At 40.4% G+C, this 16,773-nt stretch overlaps 1 protein-coding gene across 5 annotated transcripts in view; it reads right to left on the bottom strand.

Annotated features, from left to right (window-relative positions):
- The window catches only part of cnot1 (CCR4-NOT transcription complex, subunit 1), a 261,162-nt gene that overhangs the window by 114,511 nt on the left and 129,878 nt on the right, over positions 1-16,773 (bottom strand). For all 5 annotated transcript variants that reach the window (XM_059992493.1, XM_059992490.1, XM_059992494.1 and 2 more), the window contains 2 exons: positions 11,807-11,931; positions 3,220-3,506 (listed from right to left, as the gene is read on the bottom strand). In XM_059992493.1, the coding sequence (XP_059848476.1) occupies positions 3,220-3,506; positions 11,807-11,931 (412 nt within the window). The remainder of the gene's footprint in view (positions 1-3,219; positions 3,507-11,806; positions 11,932-16,773) is intronic.

Raw genomic sequence — 16,773 nt, 5'->3', positions numbered from 1 at the left:
GTAGGTAAGGCAGATGAACATGTAGAATTATAATATTGTAACCATTAATGACACTTGGTTGCAGGAGGGGCAGTGGTGTGCCGTACAGATTGCTGCTGGGTCTATTACTACATTATCAACAATCTGGTTGATAACGTGGTAAACTGGGTCAGCAAGTATGCAGGTGACAACAAGATTGGGGCAGCTCATAAAGCTCGCAGTTGGATCTGGACAGCTGGGAAAATGGGCTGAAAAATGGCAGAAGGAAGGTGATGCCGACAAGCAGCCCAGAAAACCAAGTTTATTTTGGGAGGACAAACTGGAATAGGACATATACAGTGAACAGTACGGTACAGTAAAGGGAACTGGGAATGAAGATCTGTAATTCCTTAAAAGTGGCATCACATAAAGACAGCTTTTGGCAGTGTAGGATTAAGGTATGAAATTGCTATTTTTCTTATAATTTTCCTTGTAGTTTAATGTTCCGATGCTTGCTTGTATTTTTATATTATCGCCTTTACATGTAATTATTCAGTGCTTTTTCGAGCAATTATGGTTCACTACTGTATTTTTCTAGAAGCTTCTTAGTATTCTGCAGGTTTAACGCCACTTGAATCTGGCTATTTTATAGGTTAATTGTTATCACAGGAATTTTATTATCTCTAGTCTGAGCATGAGCTAACCATGGCTGTTTTTTCCTCATCTTTTCTTTTTTCTTTTGGCTTTTATTGTTAGTTCTTCACTCTTGTAACACTTAATAAAATGACCATAAGCAACAAGCTTTATGCCTAATTCTTGACTTCCAAAGAAATTTTGGATTGCAAAGACATCAGAATCCAACAGCAGATTAGCCTTCATAAATCAGAGTACGTGTACAAGAGTTGGACTGTTATGCTGAAGTTGTATAAGACATTAGTGAAGCAGAATTCAGATTATTGTGTGCAGTTTAGGTCATTTACCTACCAGAAAGATATCAATAAACTTGAAAGAGTACAGAAAATTTACAAGGATATTGCTGGGACTTGAGGGCCTGCTTTATAGGAAAAGGTTGAATAGGTTGGGATATTTTTCCCTGGAGAAGGGAAGAATGAGCAGAAATTGGAAAGACACACAAAATTATGAGGGGTATAGATAGAGCAAGTTTTCTGAAGTTTTCTGATGACTCTGCCGTAGTTGGATGCATCAGCAAGGGAGATGACACTAAGTATTGTGCTACGGTGGGAAACTTTGTCACATGGTGTGAGCAGAACCATCTGCAGCTTAATGTGAAAAAGACTAAGGACCTGGTGGTGGACCTGAGGAGGGCTAAGGCACCAGTGACCCCTGTTTCCATCTGAGGGGTTAGTGTGGACATAGTGGAGGATTACAAATACCTGGGGATACGAATGGACAATAAACTGGACTGGTCAAAGAAAACTGAGGCTGTCTACAAGAAGGGTCAGAGCCGTCTCTATTTCCTGAGAAGACTGAGGTCTTTTAACATCTGCCGGATGATGCTGAGGATGTTCTATGAGGCTGTGGTGGCCAGTACTATCATGTTTGCTGTTGTGTGCTGGGGCAGCAGACACAAACAGAATGAACAAACTCATTCGTAATGCCAGTGATGTTGTGGGGGTGGAACTGGACTCTCTGACAGTGGTATCTGAAAAGAGGATGCTTTCCAAGTTGCATGCCATCTTGGACAATGACTCCCATCCACTCCATAATGTACTGGCTAGGCACAGGAGTACATTCAGCCAGAATTCTGGATCTTCCATTTCTACCAATTCCTATGCACCTCAGGTTTAAAAGACCCCACTAAGCTTAAGATTTTCCTTTTGGAAATATCTCAATATCTATTCTGTTGATTCCAAAGAATATAGATCTAATTTCTTAAGCCTCTTTATTGGAAGAGCTTCTCGTCCCAGGACTTAGCGTTGTGAGCCTCTTTTGTATTGCCTCCATTGCCAGTATATCTATTCTGTGCAAGGTACTCCAGGTATGGCGCCTCCAATGCCCTGTGCAGCTGTAAATATGCTCAGTCATTGAGCACGACAGCAAAGAAGTAGGCCCTTTGGCACATCTAGCCCATGCAGAATCTTCTGCCTGGTCACTTCGACCTGCACCTATATCCTTCCCATTCATGTGCGTATCCAAACTTCTCTTTAGTGTTGCAATCATTCCACATCTCGCTGACAGCTCTATCCTCACACCACACTCTGAGTGAAGATATTTCCCCCTCAGGTTCCCTTAAATATTTCACCTTTCACCCTTAACCTATGATCTCTGGTTCTAGTCTCACTCAACCTCAGTGAAAAAAGCCTGCTTGTGTTTGACTGACAGACATACTTTATTGATCCCGAGGGAAACTGGGTTTTGTTACAGTCGCACCAACCAAGAATAGTGAAGAAATATAGCAATATAAAACCATAAATAATTAAATAATAATCCCGGAATCTCAGAAGGATGTGAAAGTGAGATCACTGGGGATATTTAAAGAGTAAAGATCAGCAAGAATTGAGGATTATGAGGAACTGTCACAAGAGAGAAACTGAGGATTGGGGCAAATAAGCCACGATCAAACCGAATGGCAGGGTCAAGTGGCCTACTCAAGCTATTTTCTCTTGTTCATGTCCCATAAAATTGTTTTATGGCATCCCTTAAATATTGCTTGGGAAAGTTTCTAACTACTTATTATACCTTGAATAATTTACACAGGTTTACAAAAGTGATGAGATCTTTATAGAACAGAGATTTCAATACTGAGTAATAAAGAAATTTAAGATTTTGCAATTAATTTACACATCACATCTACCAAGTACTTTATGTTTTAATAACCAAGGCCTAAGACAGAGTAACAATTCCACTTTTCTGAACAAAGCCATCTGGACAAGTGTCCACTGCATATATTTGCAATTATTTTATAAAGATATCAGATACAACCCACACATGCACGGATAATTCAACTTTGTCAACCTGAAGCAAATTACTGCAAATAAAATAATGCTGAAAAGGGTCTCAGCCCGAAATGTCAACTTTACTTTTTACTATAGATGCTGCCTGGCCTGCTGAGTTCCTCTAGCATTTTGTCTGTGTTGCTTGGATTTCCAGCATCTGCAGATTTTCTCATGTTTGCCGTAAATACTAATAAGACCAATTGCATTCTCCCCCAAATTTTGATGAGTCAAAACTAATTTTCTTTGTTAGGGAAGTGAAACTGAACCCCATATAAATATTAAAAACTATTTGTGTAAAACATACCTGTTTTTAAATCTGTCTAGTGCAGCAATGCCAAAGTAGTACATCTTGGAGTCAAACGGTTTGCGCAAAGCTTCAAGAACATAGCGCAGTGCAAGTCCCAATGCCATATATGTGACCAACCCCTTTTCAATAATTCCACCAAATAAGCAGGCTGTGATGTGCAGTTCTTTGTCTGGATACTGGGGGAAGAAGCGGTACTCTTCAAACAGGTTACGAAGCATACAGTTAAAAACCTCCCTTTCACGCTTAATGGTGGAATCCTTAAATCTCTGCAGCATTTCCAGAACCTAAAGAAACAAGAGCAAATTTTAATCAGCAACATTTTCCTAAGTTGGCACTTGGCAATATTTGGCACAGAGCTCCTTCAGCTGAATGGGCTTATTTTACCATTCAATTCACAGCTGATCTGCATCACAACTTCATTTCTTACTTAACAAAATATGTTCAGGCATTCTTCAGAGTGCTTAGAATTTGAATTCCGGAATCTCGGAATATAAAAATGAGCCAGTTAACTTGAGAAATAACTTCCTTTGCAATATTATCGGAACATATAATACGTGTTAAATATAGGGAGCTAGGGCAATTAGAAGTATAACTAATCTGGTGAATGAACCAATAGAAAATGGTTTGTCTTAAAAGTTTTAACAGTGCAATTTGAAATTCTCTTCATCTTCTTCAATTGCAACTTCCAATCCAATAACCCTCTGCAAGATCCCTGCATTCTTCTGATTCTGACATCTTGCAATATTCCGTATTTTCTTCACTAAGGGCAGTTAGAGGAGTCTCTCATCAAATAGTTGGGTTATCTTCCATGAGATAAGACGGGAAGATAGAAGGAAATAGGCAGAGGAGGCCTCAGTCAAAAGCTGCCTGGTACACACTACATATCTGGAAGAGGTGAGATCTTCACTGGATCTCCTCCCTATGCATTCATCAATGTTTACTTGAGCAAGCCAATGAACTGCTAGCTATCTTTCCACCAGTTTCCCATAAACATTATTCCATTCTCCAAGTGTATACATCACATATATTTGATCAACATCACTTCCCTTTTGTCCAGTCATAGGCACCCCTCCACTATATTGGACAGGGATTCTAGCATTCACTCTATGCCCTGCACTTCTACTTTCACTCATTCTCACCACCATCTACATCCCACCTAAATTCGAAAAACACAGAAAATGACCTTTATCCCGCCAGCTTACACATCCAAAGGTTTACTGCCATAGTTTCTGATCCCTAAGGCAAAGCTATCACTGAACACCTTTCTTTTCACTTGTAGCATTTGTAAGGGACTATTCCCTGCCAGAGCACAGTTTTATTTTTCATTTTCATTAATACAAACCCCACTTCCAACAGCACATTCTTGTACAACTGCAAAGGCCACATTTGGTCTTTTCAGCTCCGTAAGACCACAAGTCCCTAAGATATAGGAGAAGCAGGCCATTCAGCTCATCCAGACTGCTCTGCCAATCAATCATGGGCTGATCCAATACTTCCAGTCATCCCCACTCCCCTACCTTCTCCCCAGACCCTTTGATGCTCTGGCTAATTAAGAACCTGCCTCCACAGCTGCTCGTGGCAACAAATTCCACAGGTTTACCACCTTCTGGCTAAAATAATTTCTCCGCATCTGTTCTAAATGGACGTCCTTCAATCCTGAAGTCATGCCTTCTTGTCCTAGACTCCAGTACCATGGGAAATAACTTTTGTCATATCTAAGGAAACACGAGTTAATCTGCAGATGCAGGAAATAAATAAAAACACAAAATGCTGGCAGAACTCAGATGCTGTCTGGCCTGCTGAGTTCTGCCAGCATTTTGTGTTTTTGTCATATCTAATCTATTCAGGCCTTTTAACATTCGTAATATTTCTATTAGATTCCCCCTCATTCCCCTGAACTCCAGGGAATACAGCCCAAGAGCTGCCAGACATTCTTCATACCCTAAAAATGAATGTCAACATTACATTCGTCTTCTTCACCACCAACTCAACCTGGGTACCCTGCACAAGGACTCCCAAGTCCCTCTGCATCTTGAACTCTCCCCATCTAAATAATAGTCTGCCCGTTTATTTTTTCCATCGAAGTGCATGACCATACACTTTCCAACATTGTATTTCAGTTGTCACTTCTTTGCCCATTCCCCTAAACCATCTAAGTCCCTCTGCAGGCTCTCTGTTTCCTCAATACTCCCGCTCCACAACCTATCTTTGTATCATCAGCAAATTTAGCCACAAATCCATTAATCCATTAGTCCAAATAATTGACATACATTGTAAAAAGCAGCAGTCCCAACACTGATCCCTGTGGAACTCCACTGGTAACTGGCAGATGGCCAGAATAGGATCCCTTTATTCCCACTCTCTGTATTCTGCTGACCAGCCAATGCTCCACCCATGCTAGTAACTTCCCTGTAACTCCACGGGCTCTTATCTTGCTAAGCAGTCTCATGTGTGGCATCTTGTCGAAGGCCTTCTAAAAATCCAAGTACACCACATCTACTGCATCTCCTTTGTCTACCCTGCTTGTCAATTCCTCAAAAAAATGCAGGAGGTTAGTCAGGCAGGGTTTTCCTTTCAGGAAACCATGCTGGCTTTGGGCTATCTTGTCATGTACCTCCAGATATTCCATAATCTCATCCCGAACAATCGATTCCAACTTCCCAACCAGTGATATAAGGCTAACGGGTCTATAGTTGCCTTTCTGCTGTGTCCCTCCCTTCTTAACTAGTGGAGTAACATTTGCAATTTACCAGTCATCCAGTACAATGCCACAATCTATTGACTCTTGAAAGATCATTGTTAATGCTTCCGCAATCTCTCTAGCTACTTCCTTCAGAACCCAAGGGTGCATCCCATCAGGTCCAGGAGATTTATCCACCTTCAGACCGTTAAGCTTCCTGAGCACCTTCTCAGTCATAATTTTCACTACACAAACTTCACTTCCCTGACACTCTTAAATGTCCTGTATATGGCAGACATCTTCCACTGTGAAGACTGATGCAAAATACACATTCAGTTTCTCTGCCATCTCTGCATCTCTCATTACAATATCTCCAGCGCCATTGTCTATTGGTTCCATATCTACCCTCAACTCTTTTACCCTTTATATACTCCAAAAAAAAATTTTAGTAGCTTCTTTGATATTAATCACCAGTTTTCTTTCATACTCCATCTTTGTCTTCCTAATGACCTTCTTAGTTTCCTTCTGCCATTTTTTAAAAGCCTCCCAATCCTCTATCTTCCTTGTATGCTCTCCCTTTTGCTTTTACTTTGGCTCTAACTTCATTTGTCAGCCTCAGTAGTGTGCTTCTTTCATTCAAAAATTTCTTCTTATCTGGAATAATCTGTCTTGCACTTCCCTCGTTTTTCGCAGAAGCTCCAGCCATTGCTGCTCTGCTGTCCATCCTGATAGTGTCTCTTTCCACTCAACTCTGGCCAGTTCCCCTCTCATACCATTGTGATTTCCTTTATTCCACTGAAATACCAACACATTGGAATTTAGTTTCTTCTTCTCAAATTTGAACTCGGTCATATTGTGATCACTGTTCCCTAAGGGTTCCTTAACCTCTCTTATCACCTCTGGATCATCGCATAACATCCAATCCAGCACTGCCAATCTCCAAGTGGGCTCAACAACAAGCTGTTCTAAAAAGCCATCCCTTAGACATTATAAAAATTCTCTCTCGAGGTCCAGTACCGGCCTGGTTTTCCCAATCCACTTTCACGTTAAAATCCCCAACGTTTATCATGACATTGCCCTTCTGACACGCCTTTTCTATCTCCTGCTGTAATTTGTGATCCACATCCTGGATGCTGTTTGGAGGCCTGTATACAATTGCCATCAGGGTCCTTTTACCCTTGCCATTTCTTAACTCAACTCAGAGATTCTACAACTTCCTACCTTATGTCATCCCTTTCTAATGATTTAATATACATAGGGCCACACCCCCACCGCCTACTAACCTATCCTTCCGATACATCATACATCCGTGGACATTCAACTCCCAATGGCAGCCATCCTTTAGCCAAGTTTCAGCGACAGCCACAATGTCATATTTGCCAATCTGTAGCTGAATATCAAGACTGTCCATTTTATTTCTTGCGCCGCATGCATTCAAATACAACACTTTCCGTCCAGTATTTGTTGCTTTCTGTTTTAACTGCACCACACCACTATTGCCCTGTAACTCATCCCAGTGGCTGTGATTATGCCTCATCTCCTGCTTGTCCCACGCTATCTTTGATTTATTTCTACTTTCCTCTTTGTCAGCCGTATCACTCCAGTTCCCATCCCCCTGCCAAATTAGTTTAAACCCTCCCTAAAAGCTCTATTAAACCTGCCTGCTAGGATATTGGACCCTTTTGGGTTCAGGTGTAACCTATCCTTTTTGTACGGGTCATACATTCCCCCAGAAGAGGCACCAATGATCCAGGAATCTGATGCCATGCCCCCTACTCTAGTCTCTCAGCCACAAATTAATATGCCGGATCATGCTATTCTCGTTAGCACGTGGCACAAGCAGCGTGCCTGAGATTACTACCCTGAATGTCCTGCATTTCAGCCTCCTAACCAACTCACTGAATTCTCTCTTCAGGACCTCCTCCCTTTTTCTACCTATGTTATTGATACCAACATGTACAAAGACTTCTGGCTTTTCACCCTCTCCCTTCAGAATACTCTGCACCCCATCCGAAACTTTCACCAACTGTCACCAACTTTCTTTGCACCACGGACCAGTTTAACATTGACAATATTCTTGCAGACCAGCCGATGGGGGCTTGGGGAGGGTGTTAATTACGACCGGAATATAGGTGATAAGTCAACTATAAGTCACTTATAAGTGGATAATACACTCAATTTCGTTTCTAAAAGGGTTTATCTAACAAATTTAATATTAAACACAGCGCATATTTTCCTTGCATGAATATAGTGATGTCAATTATAACTCACTTACAAGTCAATAGCATCATAACAGTTTAAGTAACGTTTGGATATTTAACACACAGCACATATTTTCCTCATATGAACATATAAAATTATTGCAACACACCAGGGAGAGGACAAGGTAAGGGCTAGAGGTCCCCGTACCTGGGCTGCGGCAGTCGCAGTCTAGAGAGAGCGGATGACAAAAGTTTGTCTCCAGGGATGACTTTCAGCAGATCACAGCGAGGTAGCTGCTCTACTACTTACGAAACCCTGAGCCCGAATTAGGTCGTCTGCAACTATTTTAGCACCAGGTTCCCCAATAACATTCAGTGTGCTAAATAGATTCAGAGGTAGTGCCCATCTCTCTGCGCTCCAGGCCAGTAGCAACGGCACTTCTCGCCGGCCAGTTACCCGAGGCCAACCAGTAAACCCTGGCACAAGGGTATCACTGCGTTCTCCCCAATAATATGATTTGGCGATATGAACGATATGAGTCAGTTATACCTTTGCTCATTCCCTGTCATGCCCACTGTTGAACTTGAACGCATGCAAGATCATCAGTCGCCTAAACGCAGTGATACCCTTGCCCGTACGGATCACTGGTTGGCCTTGGGTAACCGGCTGCCTCACGTGGCTGGCAAGAAGTGCCATTGCTGCTGGCCTGGAGCACGGACAGATGGGCACTGCCTCTGAATCTATTTAGCGCACCGAATGTTCGTGGGGAACCCAGTGCTAAAATATTCACAGACAATCTAATTCAGGCTCAGGGTTTCGTAAGTAGCAGAGCAGCTACCTCGCTGTGATCTGCTGAAAGTCATCCCTCAAGCCAAACTTTCGTCACCCGCTCTCTCCAGACTGCGACCACCACGGCCCCGGTATGGGGACCTACAGCCCCTACCTTGTCCTCTCACTGGTGTGTGGCAATAATTTTATATATTCATACAAGGAAAATATGCACTGTGTGTTTAATATCCAAATGTTACTTAAAATGTTATGATGCTATTGACTTATAAGTAAGTTATAATTGACTTATCACTATATTCATGCCAGGAAAATATGCGGTGTGTGTTTAATATTAAATTTGTTAAATAAACCATTTTAGAAATGAAATTAAGTGTATTAGCCGCTTATAAGTGACTTATAGTTGACTTATCACCTATATTCCGTCGTGATTAACATCCCCATCAACCACCCCCCCGCCCTGCCCGTCGGCCAGTCTGCAAGAATATTGCCAATATTAAACTAGTCCACTGTGCAAAAAAGGTTGCTAACTCCTGGTTTAGGCAATTGATGACCTCACGTGGTTAATGGCTTCGCATGTGTAATGACCTCGCGTGCGTTCAAGTTCAACAGTGGTCGTGACAGGGAATGAGGAAAGGTGCATCTGACTCTTATCATTTCATATTACTAAATCATATCGTTTCCTCGCGGCATGGCCTGGTAACACGTGCTTTGTGGTCCGGTGACTGGGGACCACTGCCATATCCTGACACCTGGGAGACAACACAACATGCAGGTATCTCTATCAGGCTGACAGAACCTTCTCTCTATTCCTCTCACTATGGAATCCCCTATGACTACCGCATTCCTCATCTTATCATCTCCCTTGTGCACCACAGAACCAGGCTCAGTGCCAGAGACTCGATCAGCATGGGCATCCTCTGTCAGGTCACCCCCCCCCCCCCCCAATTGCATCCAAAACGAGATAACGATTACTCACAGGGATGGCCACAGGGGTGCTCTCTACTATCTGAGCTCTTCCCATCCCTTCCCTGACAGTCAACCATTTATCTAACTCCTGCAGCCTTGGGGTGACTAAGCCCCTGTAGCTCTTATCTATCTTCAGTTCACTTTCCCTAATAAGCTGTAGGTCATCAACCCGCAGCTCCAGATTCCTCACACGGTCTCTCAGAAGCTGCATCTCGGTGCACCTGGTGAAGATGTGGCCATCTGGGAGACTAGAAGATTCCCAAGATTCCCACATCTGACACCCAGAGCAAAGTACTAACCCTACAAGTATGCTATTTATTCCTCAAAAAAAATTTAAAGAAAAATGAAGTCCACTCACTCACTTCGCCGAAGCCCGAATGAGCCAAAGTCCTACCACTCTGCCTCAGATCACTCCGTCAATGACTGCTCCTTTGATGACTCCAAGCACACTTAGATCAATTGTACTTAGGTTACTTATACAAAATCCTGAGCAGTTTCTTAACAAGATGGGCGACCTCAACCATTATCAATACTCCAGAGATTGTCTGCCTGGCGACAGTAGTCGCATAAACAGGAGCCGTGATATGCACCAGCTACTCATATGACCATCCACCACCTGCTCCCAAGGCTCCAAATGATCCTGATCGGGGGCCAAGCAGGTGCCGCACCTTGACCAACAAGGATGACCTGCGGTCTAGCAAAGGGAAAGAGCGCCTTTCTCCTCCTTGGTAGGGAAGCATCTCCACCACACCCCCCCCCCACCCAGAAGGAATGACACATCACCTGAAAAACATCATTGTCTTCCTGATTCAAAACATTCACAGACCCACCATTTATTGTCTTATTCTTATTTTAGGCAATTTTAGGTAATTATTGCTTCTCATTTACAGTTTCCATAAATTCAGTTTATTGTTCACAAATCTATTCACTATAAACATGAGAAAGCACAAATCTCTTCATTTTTTTTAATCTTGCATTATCACCTTCATGCTATCAAACTATCAAAGTACCCTTGTATTTTCCCTGCATCTTAACATACCTGTCCTGTATTCTAACATGTATCTTTTTCTCTTCCCAATTCCCAAGAAAGATCATAAACCTGAAAAATATCAACTGCCTTTGTAGGTTCTTTCACCTGTTTGCTACTTCTGGTATTTTCTACTTACGTGCTCCAGATTCTATTGTTTAGAAATCTTAAAGGGCAGGATACAATTATTCCTTAATGTTCAATTCAAAGTTTCATGACAATCAACTTCAATATTCTATATTAACATGAATCTTCTCCTCACCTAATTAACAGTCTGCCCATTTATTTGTTCCACCAAAGTGCATGGCCATAAAGTCATATTTAACTGGTCAACTGGGATAGAAGATACATTCCATTGCAATTTGTCCATCTTAAAAACTACACCCACCATTTTTCATCAAGAAAGAACATACAGATTGTTAATCTAAACTTATAGCCCAAATTTTTTAATCAAATTAAGGAGCATAATGCAAGCTTTTAAATGAAAACCTCTAAATTTAACTTAAGTTTATGCTAGACTACTCCAAAATTTGTAGGGAGCTCTGAACTACAGGTGCCATATTTTTTTTTGTGAAAGCTGTACTTTATTATTGAATTATTTTCTTTAATAGCATAAGAAATTGTATTGTTTGAAATCTTTGTACACAAATATTTACTTGTAGGGCAGGAAGCCCATATTAGCTCTACAACAAATATGTCACAATTAAAGTATCACAAACCTTCATCTGCATATTCAGTGATATGCAATATGTACCTTTTCACCTTCTAATTTTATTAAGCATCTTGTATTAGGGCAGGTAAATTAGCAAGAATCTAACTCAACAGCATAACTGCTACTTCAAGTGTAGTTTACTACCAATTAACTGCACCCAAAATGACAGCACATGGACAGTGAACATTGATTGGCTATTAATACTAACCTCATCAACAGACATGGTAGGGTGGGGTGGATGGTTGTAGATTCGCTGGAAGTAACTGTTAGCTTCATCATCAATCTCCTTGCTAAAGTGCTGATTTGCCTCCGGCCATACCTGAGAAAGGTCAGCTGTGTAGAGTTGGAAAACAACAGAAAATTCCATCAAAATCTACTTCCTATATGCCATTAAACGATACATACAAAGCCACAAACTTAGAATAAACAATATGCAGTGCATCTGCCAGCACTGGGCTTTCATTACAATTTAAAATCAAATACTGATTTAATGATACTATACCAATGATCTCCAAAGTTTGCCATGTATTTGAAGTAGTATTTCAGATTTGGCTCCACTTGATTTCAAACTGATAAATATTTGGGTTAAAACATGATGATTACAAGCTAGATTTAAAATTATACTCGTTACTCCCCTCCATTTCCTGCTCCTCCTCCCCCCCGCCCCTCTCCAAAATAGTGCAACCTTGTGAGAAAAGTCACAGGGAAAACATAAATAAAAGGCAACTCATTCAACGCTAACGAATGTCTATACATTGTATTAACTATTGAAGTTGACCTAAGAACAATGAAGTTATTGTGGCCTCCTATTAAAAAGGCAAAAATAAAATAAGTGTCTTTAGTCAAAATCTTTGATCCACACTGAGCAAGGAGCCCGCTAATACTGGCTTACTATTACCTAGCTAAATCAAATAGAACACTACAACTAGGAGTACAGTGTCCAGTACTCCAGACTTCCACCTTGTAATCACAATCCATTAAAATCAAAATAGAAGTGCAGGCTTGTCAGTTAGCTAGGAAATGTTATGACTGCTGAGATAAATTCTGTAGATGTGGTGCACAGACTTCTGTAACAAGAAACCAGTAAAAGAGAACACCTCCAAATCAGAATTTAGCTAGAAGCACTTATTCACACAACCATGGGAAATTTAGAACTCCCACCAACCATCTACAAGGTAGCATAGTGGTTAATACAACACTATCGCAGCCCAGTTTAGAATTCAATTCCAATGTCATCCTCCCACAGTCCAAAGATGTACGGTTAGCAGGTTAATTGGTCATTGTAAATTGTCCCATAATTAGGCTGGGGTTAAATCGGTGGGTTGCTGGCAACACAGCTCAAAGGACTGGAAGGACCCGTTTCATGCTGTATCTCTAAATAAAATAAAATAAATAAATCTTCCTATCCATTCCTCACTTGCCTTTCTACCTCTCCTCCTGAGCCCTAAATCTGAAAATTATTAGGTTAACTGAAAATGTCCAAGTCCCCAGTCATTACAGGATCTTGGGAACAAAAATGGGTGAATGAATGAAGATAAAGATCACCACTGGTTTTCTGGCATGCTAATTCCAAAGAAGATAAATTTCTCATGGCACTTGCAACTGAAAATGTCCATTTGAATAAGGTACTGGAAACCATCTTCACACACGGGGGCACTAAAGGACTCAATACCTTTGAAAACTCCAAACTCCATTGGGACACAAGCCTGTGATTAAAGGTTACCAAATTTTAAAAATAGCCTTGTTTTAAGGAAGTATTAATAGACACACAAAATCAACTTCAATTGAAACCAATTCCAAACATTTCCACTTGCTTCAGAAAATAATAGATTATAAAATAAATACTTTTTTTTTTGAAAAGACTGGGTACTTCAAGTTGATTTGTGCACAGGTTTCACCTTCAGTTAATACACAAATAAAGAACCAGTTTGGCTGAACTTTATACTGAACTTTAAATATGGCCAGAATAAAACACAAATATTTCCAGAAGTATACTGTTATTAATTTGTTGAATTTTGGTAGGATATCTAAACAGGAACCAGCTTTGTAAAAGTTCATTCATTCAGCAAAAGTTCTATCCTAATGGGGTAAATGGAATATCTGCACTAGGATTGGTACCATTTGAAGCTAAATAATTACTCTCAGCATTTTTGTTAAGTGACAGTGTATGCAAGTAATTGAAGATTAAAACTCATGGCGATGATAAATTTCAGCACAGTAAGACATTTTACAAACATGCAGACAAACATTCGTAACAGACATGCATCTATTGGTACAACCTGGAACAGTGCTCAAAATAGGGGAAGTTTATCCCTCTTCTCACCGGCAAGAGTAAACAATATTGTTCACTGATTTAAATTGAGTGCAATTTGGACAAACCTTTATGCATTATTTCCCACTATCTCACCACGACAGAAAATTACTTTGCCATAAATCTATGTTCAGATTCCCTGTTGTTCCTGATTAGATTACATGAAAGTTCTAAAGCATTGCATGTTCAACAATGAATGGTGATTTCCATAATTCAATCTATTCCCTATCTACAATTTTGTTGCAAGGTTTTGACATCTTAGAACCAACTTAACCTCCTATTATTATTTGGTAAAACTTCAGACAAATAAACAGTTACACAAAAGACTCATGAGACTGGAAGTGGGTAGCATGGATAGAAGATTTGTCAATGGACAAAATAGGAATATATTGTTCATTTACAAAATAACAACTCTGAAAACAGAAACAAATATATAGTAAATAATGTTTGCTGATATGTGGGCAATGAAAGGTGACAGCATCCAGAGTCAAAATGCTACAAAAGAAATAATAAATCATACTCGGAAGCAGCTGGTTGTCCTTGTTGACAAATATAATTAACATGCAGATTGAATAAATAAGGAAGGCAAATAGAATGTTGGGCTTTGAAAGTGTGTTGGAGTATATTAGCATACAGACCTTCAGAGAGATCATATCCTGAGCAAGGAGTGTACTTTTATTCTTGCACTCACAAAATCTTGCCTGCCTACTATATTGATTGAGAATGGGCAGATTGCCCTGAGGGAGAATTTAGTATGTGCCTATCCTCATTACTTAGAGTGATAATCCTCTGAAACAAACAAAATCCATTCAAAGCATCCAGGTCTCAATTCCTCTGTGCAGTTCCTCAAAGCCCCGATCATTCAAACTTCCTCTTTAAATACCTCGAGATCTAGCCTCCAAAATCCTCTAGGCGAGGGAATTCCAAAGGTTCACTACCCTCCAAAAGAATACGTTCCTAAGCACTTCATTTGGGAACAGAGATTGAACAATACCTGGCATTTTTATCTTGCAACTACATCCACTTCTTCAATTCTCTCACTTACAGAAGCATCTTACTACCTACCATTACGTCCCCTTAGAATCTGTTTCAGTCACATCATTCTTCATGAGCAGCTTGTGATAAGACAATATTTTAATCTCAATAATTAGCTGTGTGAATCTCTTTTCAAGATGAGACAGCCCACTTACTTCACTCAGACAATGATATACAGGGCCAAAATGAGTGAGTGGTGGGGGGGGGGGAAGAGGGGGAGTAAGGCGGGGTAGGTTGCAGGGAAACACAAAAGTACTGGGAGCAAAAGAACTGTAGAAAAAATAAAAATTAATTGTGAACAGAGATTGAACTTTACCTGGCAAATGAGAACCACTAATAGACCAAACTAAGAATGAGAGATAAAAATTTCAAGGTGCACTGCTATTGAAGAATTCTCTACCCATGTGGTTGTGCATGCTCAGTCCTTCCATATATTCAAAGGAATTAAGGACATGATCATACAGGGAAACAAACACAATGTGAAGGATGAACCATAATCTCAATCAAAGGGAAAGGAGACTTGAAGGCCTTATGAATTACCCCTGCTCTAATTCCTCTGACATGTTCCTGTGTTTGTGATGATAATAGATTTTTTGCACTCCTAGTTGTTTTGGAAGTTCTTCATATGGTCAGGTTCAACTTAGAACATTCAGCAACTTCTAAAACTTCTTATTCAGCGAAAAGATTTATCTTCCCAAAATACCGTCATGGCCAATCTCCATTGCACATGAGCTTGCATTAATAAGATTCCTTCTCCACACCACCCTTCCATCCCAAAGTTCCTCACAGAAAAACCAACTCTGATAACAAATTCCTTGCTTTGGATTCAAATCGTTTTGATAATTATATTTAGGCAAGTCGGTAATCATGGATTCAGATACAGATTCCCAATTTTTAAATAAAAACCCTGCAAGATAAAATTTAGAAAACGCTGGAAATAAGAAGCAAATCAAATGCCATCCATGAAGAGAGAAAAAAAATGGTATTTTAACTAGGTGACAGGGTGGAGATAAGTCGCTGCCAAAGACACCCCTTTCCCCTTCTAGCCTGTGAGTCATCCTTGGGCAAAGTATAGCACCTGCTTAGCTTCCAATCAGAGTCATTTGAAGCCATGGGAGCAGGTGGCACATATCACAAGTCCTGGTATGTGACCACTGATGCCAGGCAGACAATCTCTGAAAGGTATTGATATTGGTTGGAATCACCCGTCTTGTAAAGGCACTGCTCAGAAGATGGCAACGGCAAACCACTTCTGTAAAAACAATTTGTCATAAACAATTATGGGCAAAGACTGTGATTGTCTACATCATATAACATAATAATAATGTTGATATTTTAAAACTATATCTTCAGAACAAAGAGAGACTACAAAACTTTAAAAGGGCAGTTAAGAACAAAATGAGATCAAGGCAGAAGCCAGACAAATGACAGCAAAGGATGATAGTGCAAGGCAAGAGGGTCGTAATGGGAACCTTCCTTTTGATCACAGACCTGCTTTTACTCCTCCATCCCTCTCTTATTTCACTGCATCTCAATACGAGCTTCTGTACCTTTACCCAATTCTAAAAGGTAAACCCATTAAGATAAATAGCTACCTGATTTGCTGAGTACTTCCAGCATTTTGTTTTTAATTTCAACAACCTTGATGGTTTGCTTTGGAAAATGAAATAAAGCTTAAGCTGTACTGAGTGCACATCAACACACCAAAAATGTCCCGTTAAAAATTTTAACAAATCACTCACTCAATAGCAGAATTTATAACAAAAGCAGTACACAAACTCAATACCCAGAACTACTTCAATTCGCTATCTAAGAAAACCTATTTTGAG

The sequence above is a fragment of the Hypanus sabinus genome, chromosome 17 (genome assembly GCF_030144855.1).
Source record: "Hypanus sabinus isolate sHypSab1 chromosome 17, sHypSab1.hap1, whole genome shotgun sequence".
Taxonomy (NCBI): domain Eukaryota; kingdom Metazoa; phylum Chordata; class Chondrichthyes; order Myliobatiformes; family Dasyatidae; genus Hypanus; species Hypanus sabinus.
The sequence above is the reverse complement of the archived record's forward strand: the minus strand, read 5'-3'. Positions and strand labels throughout refer to the sequence as shown.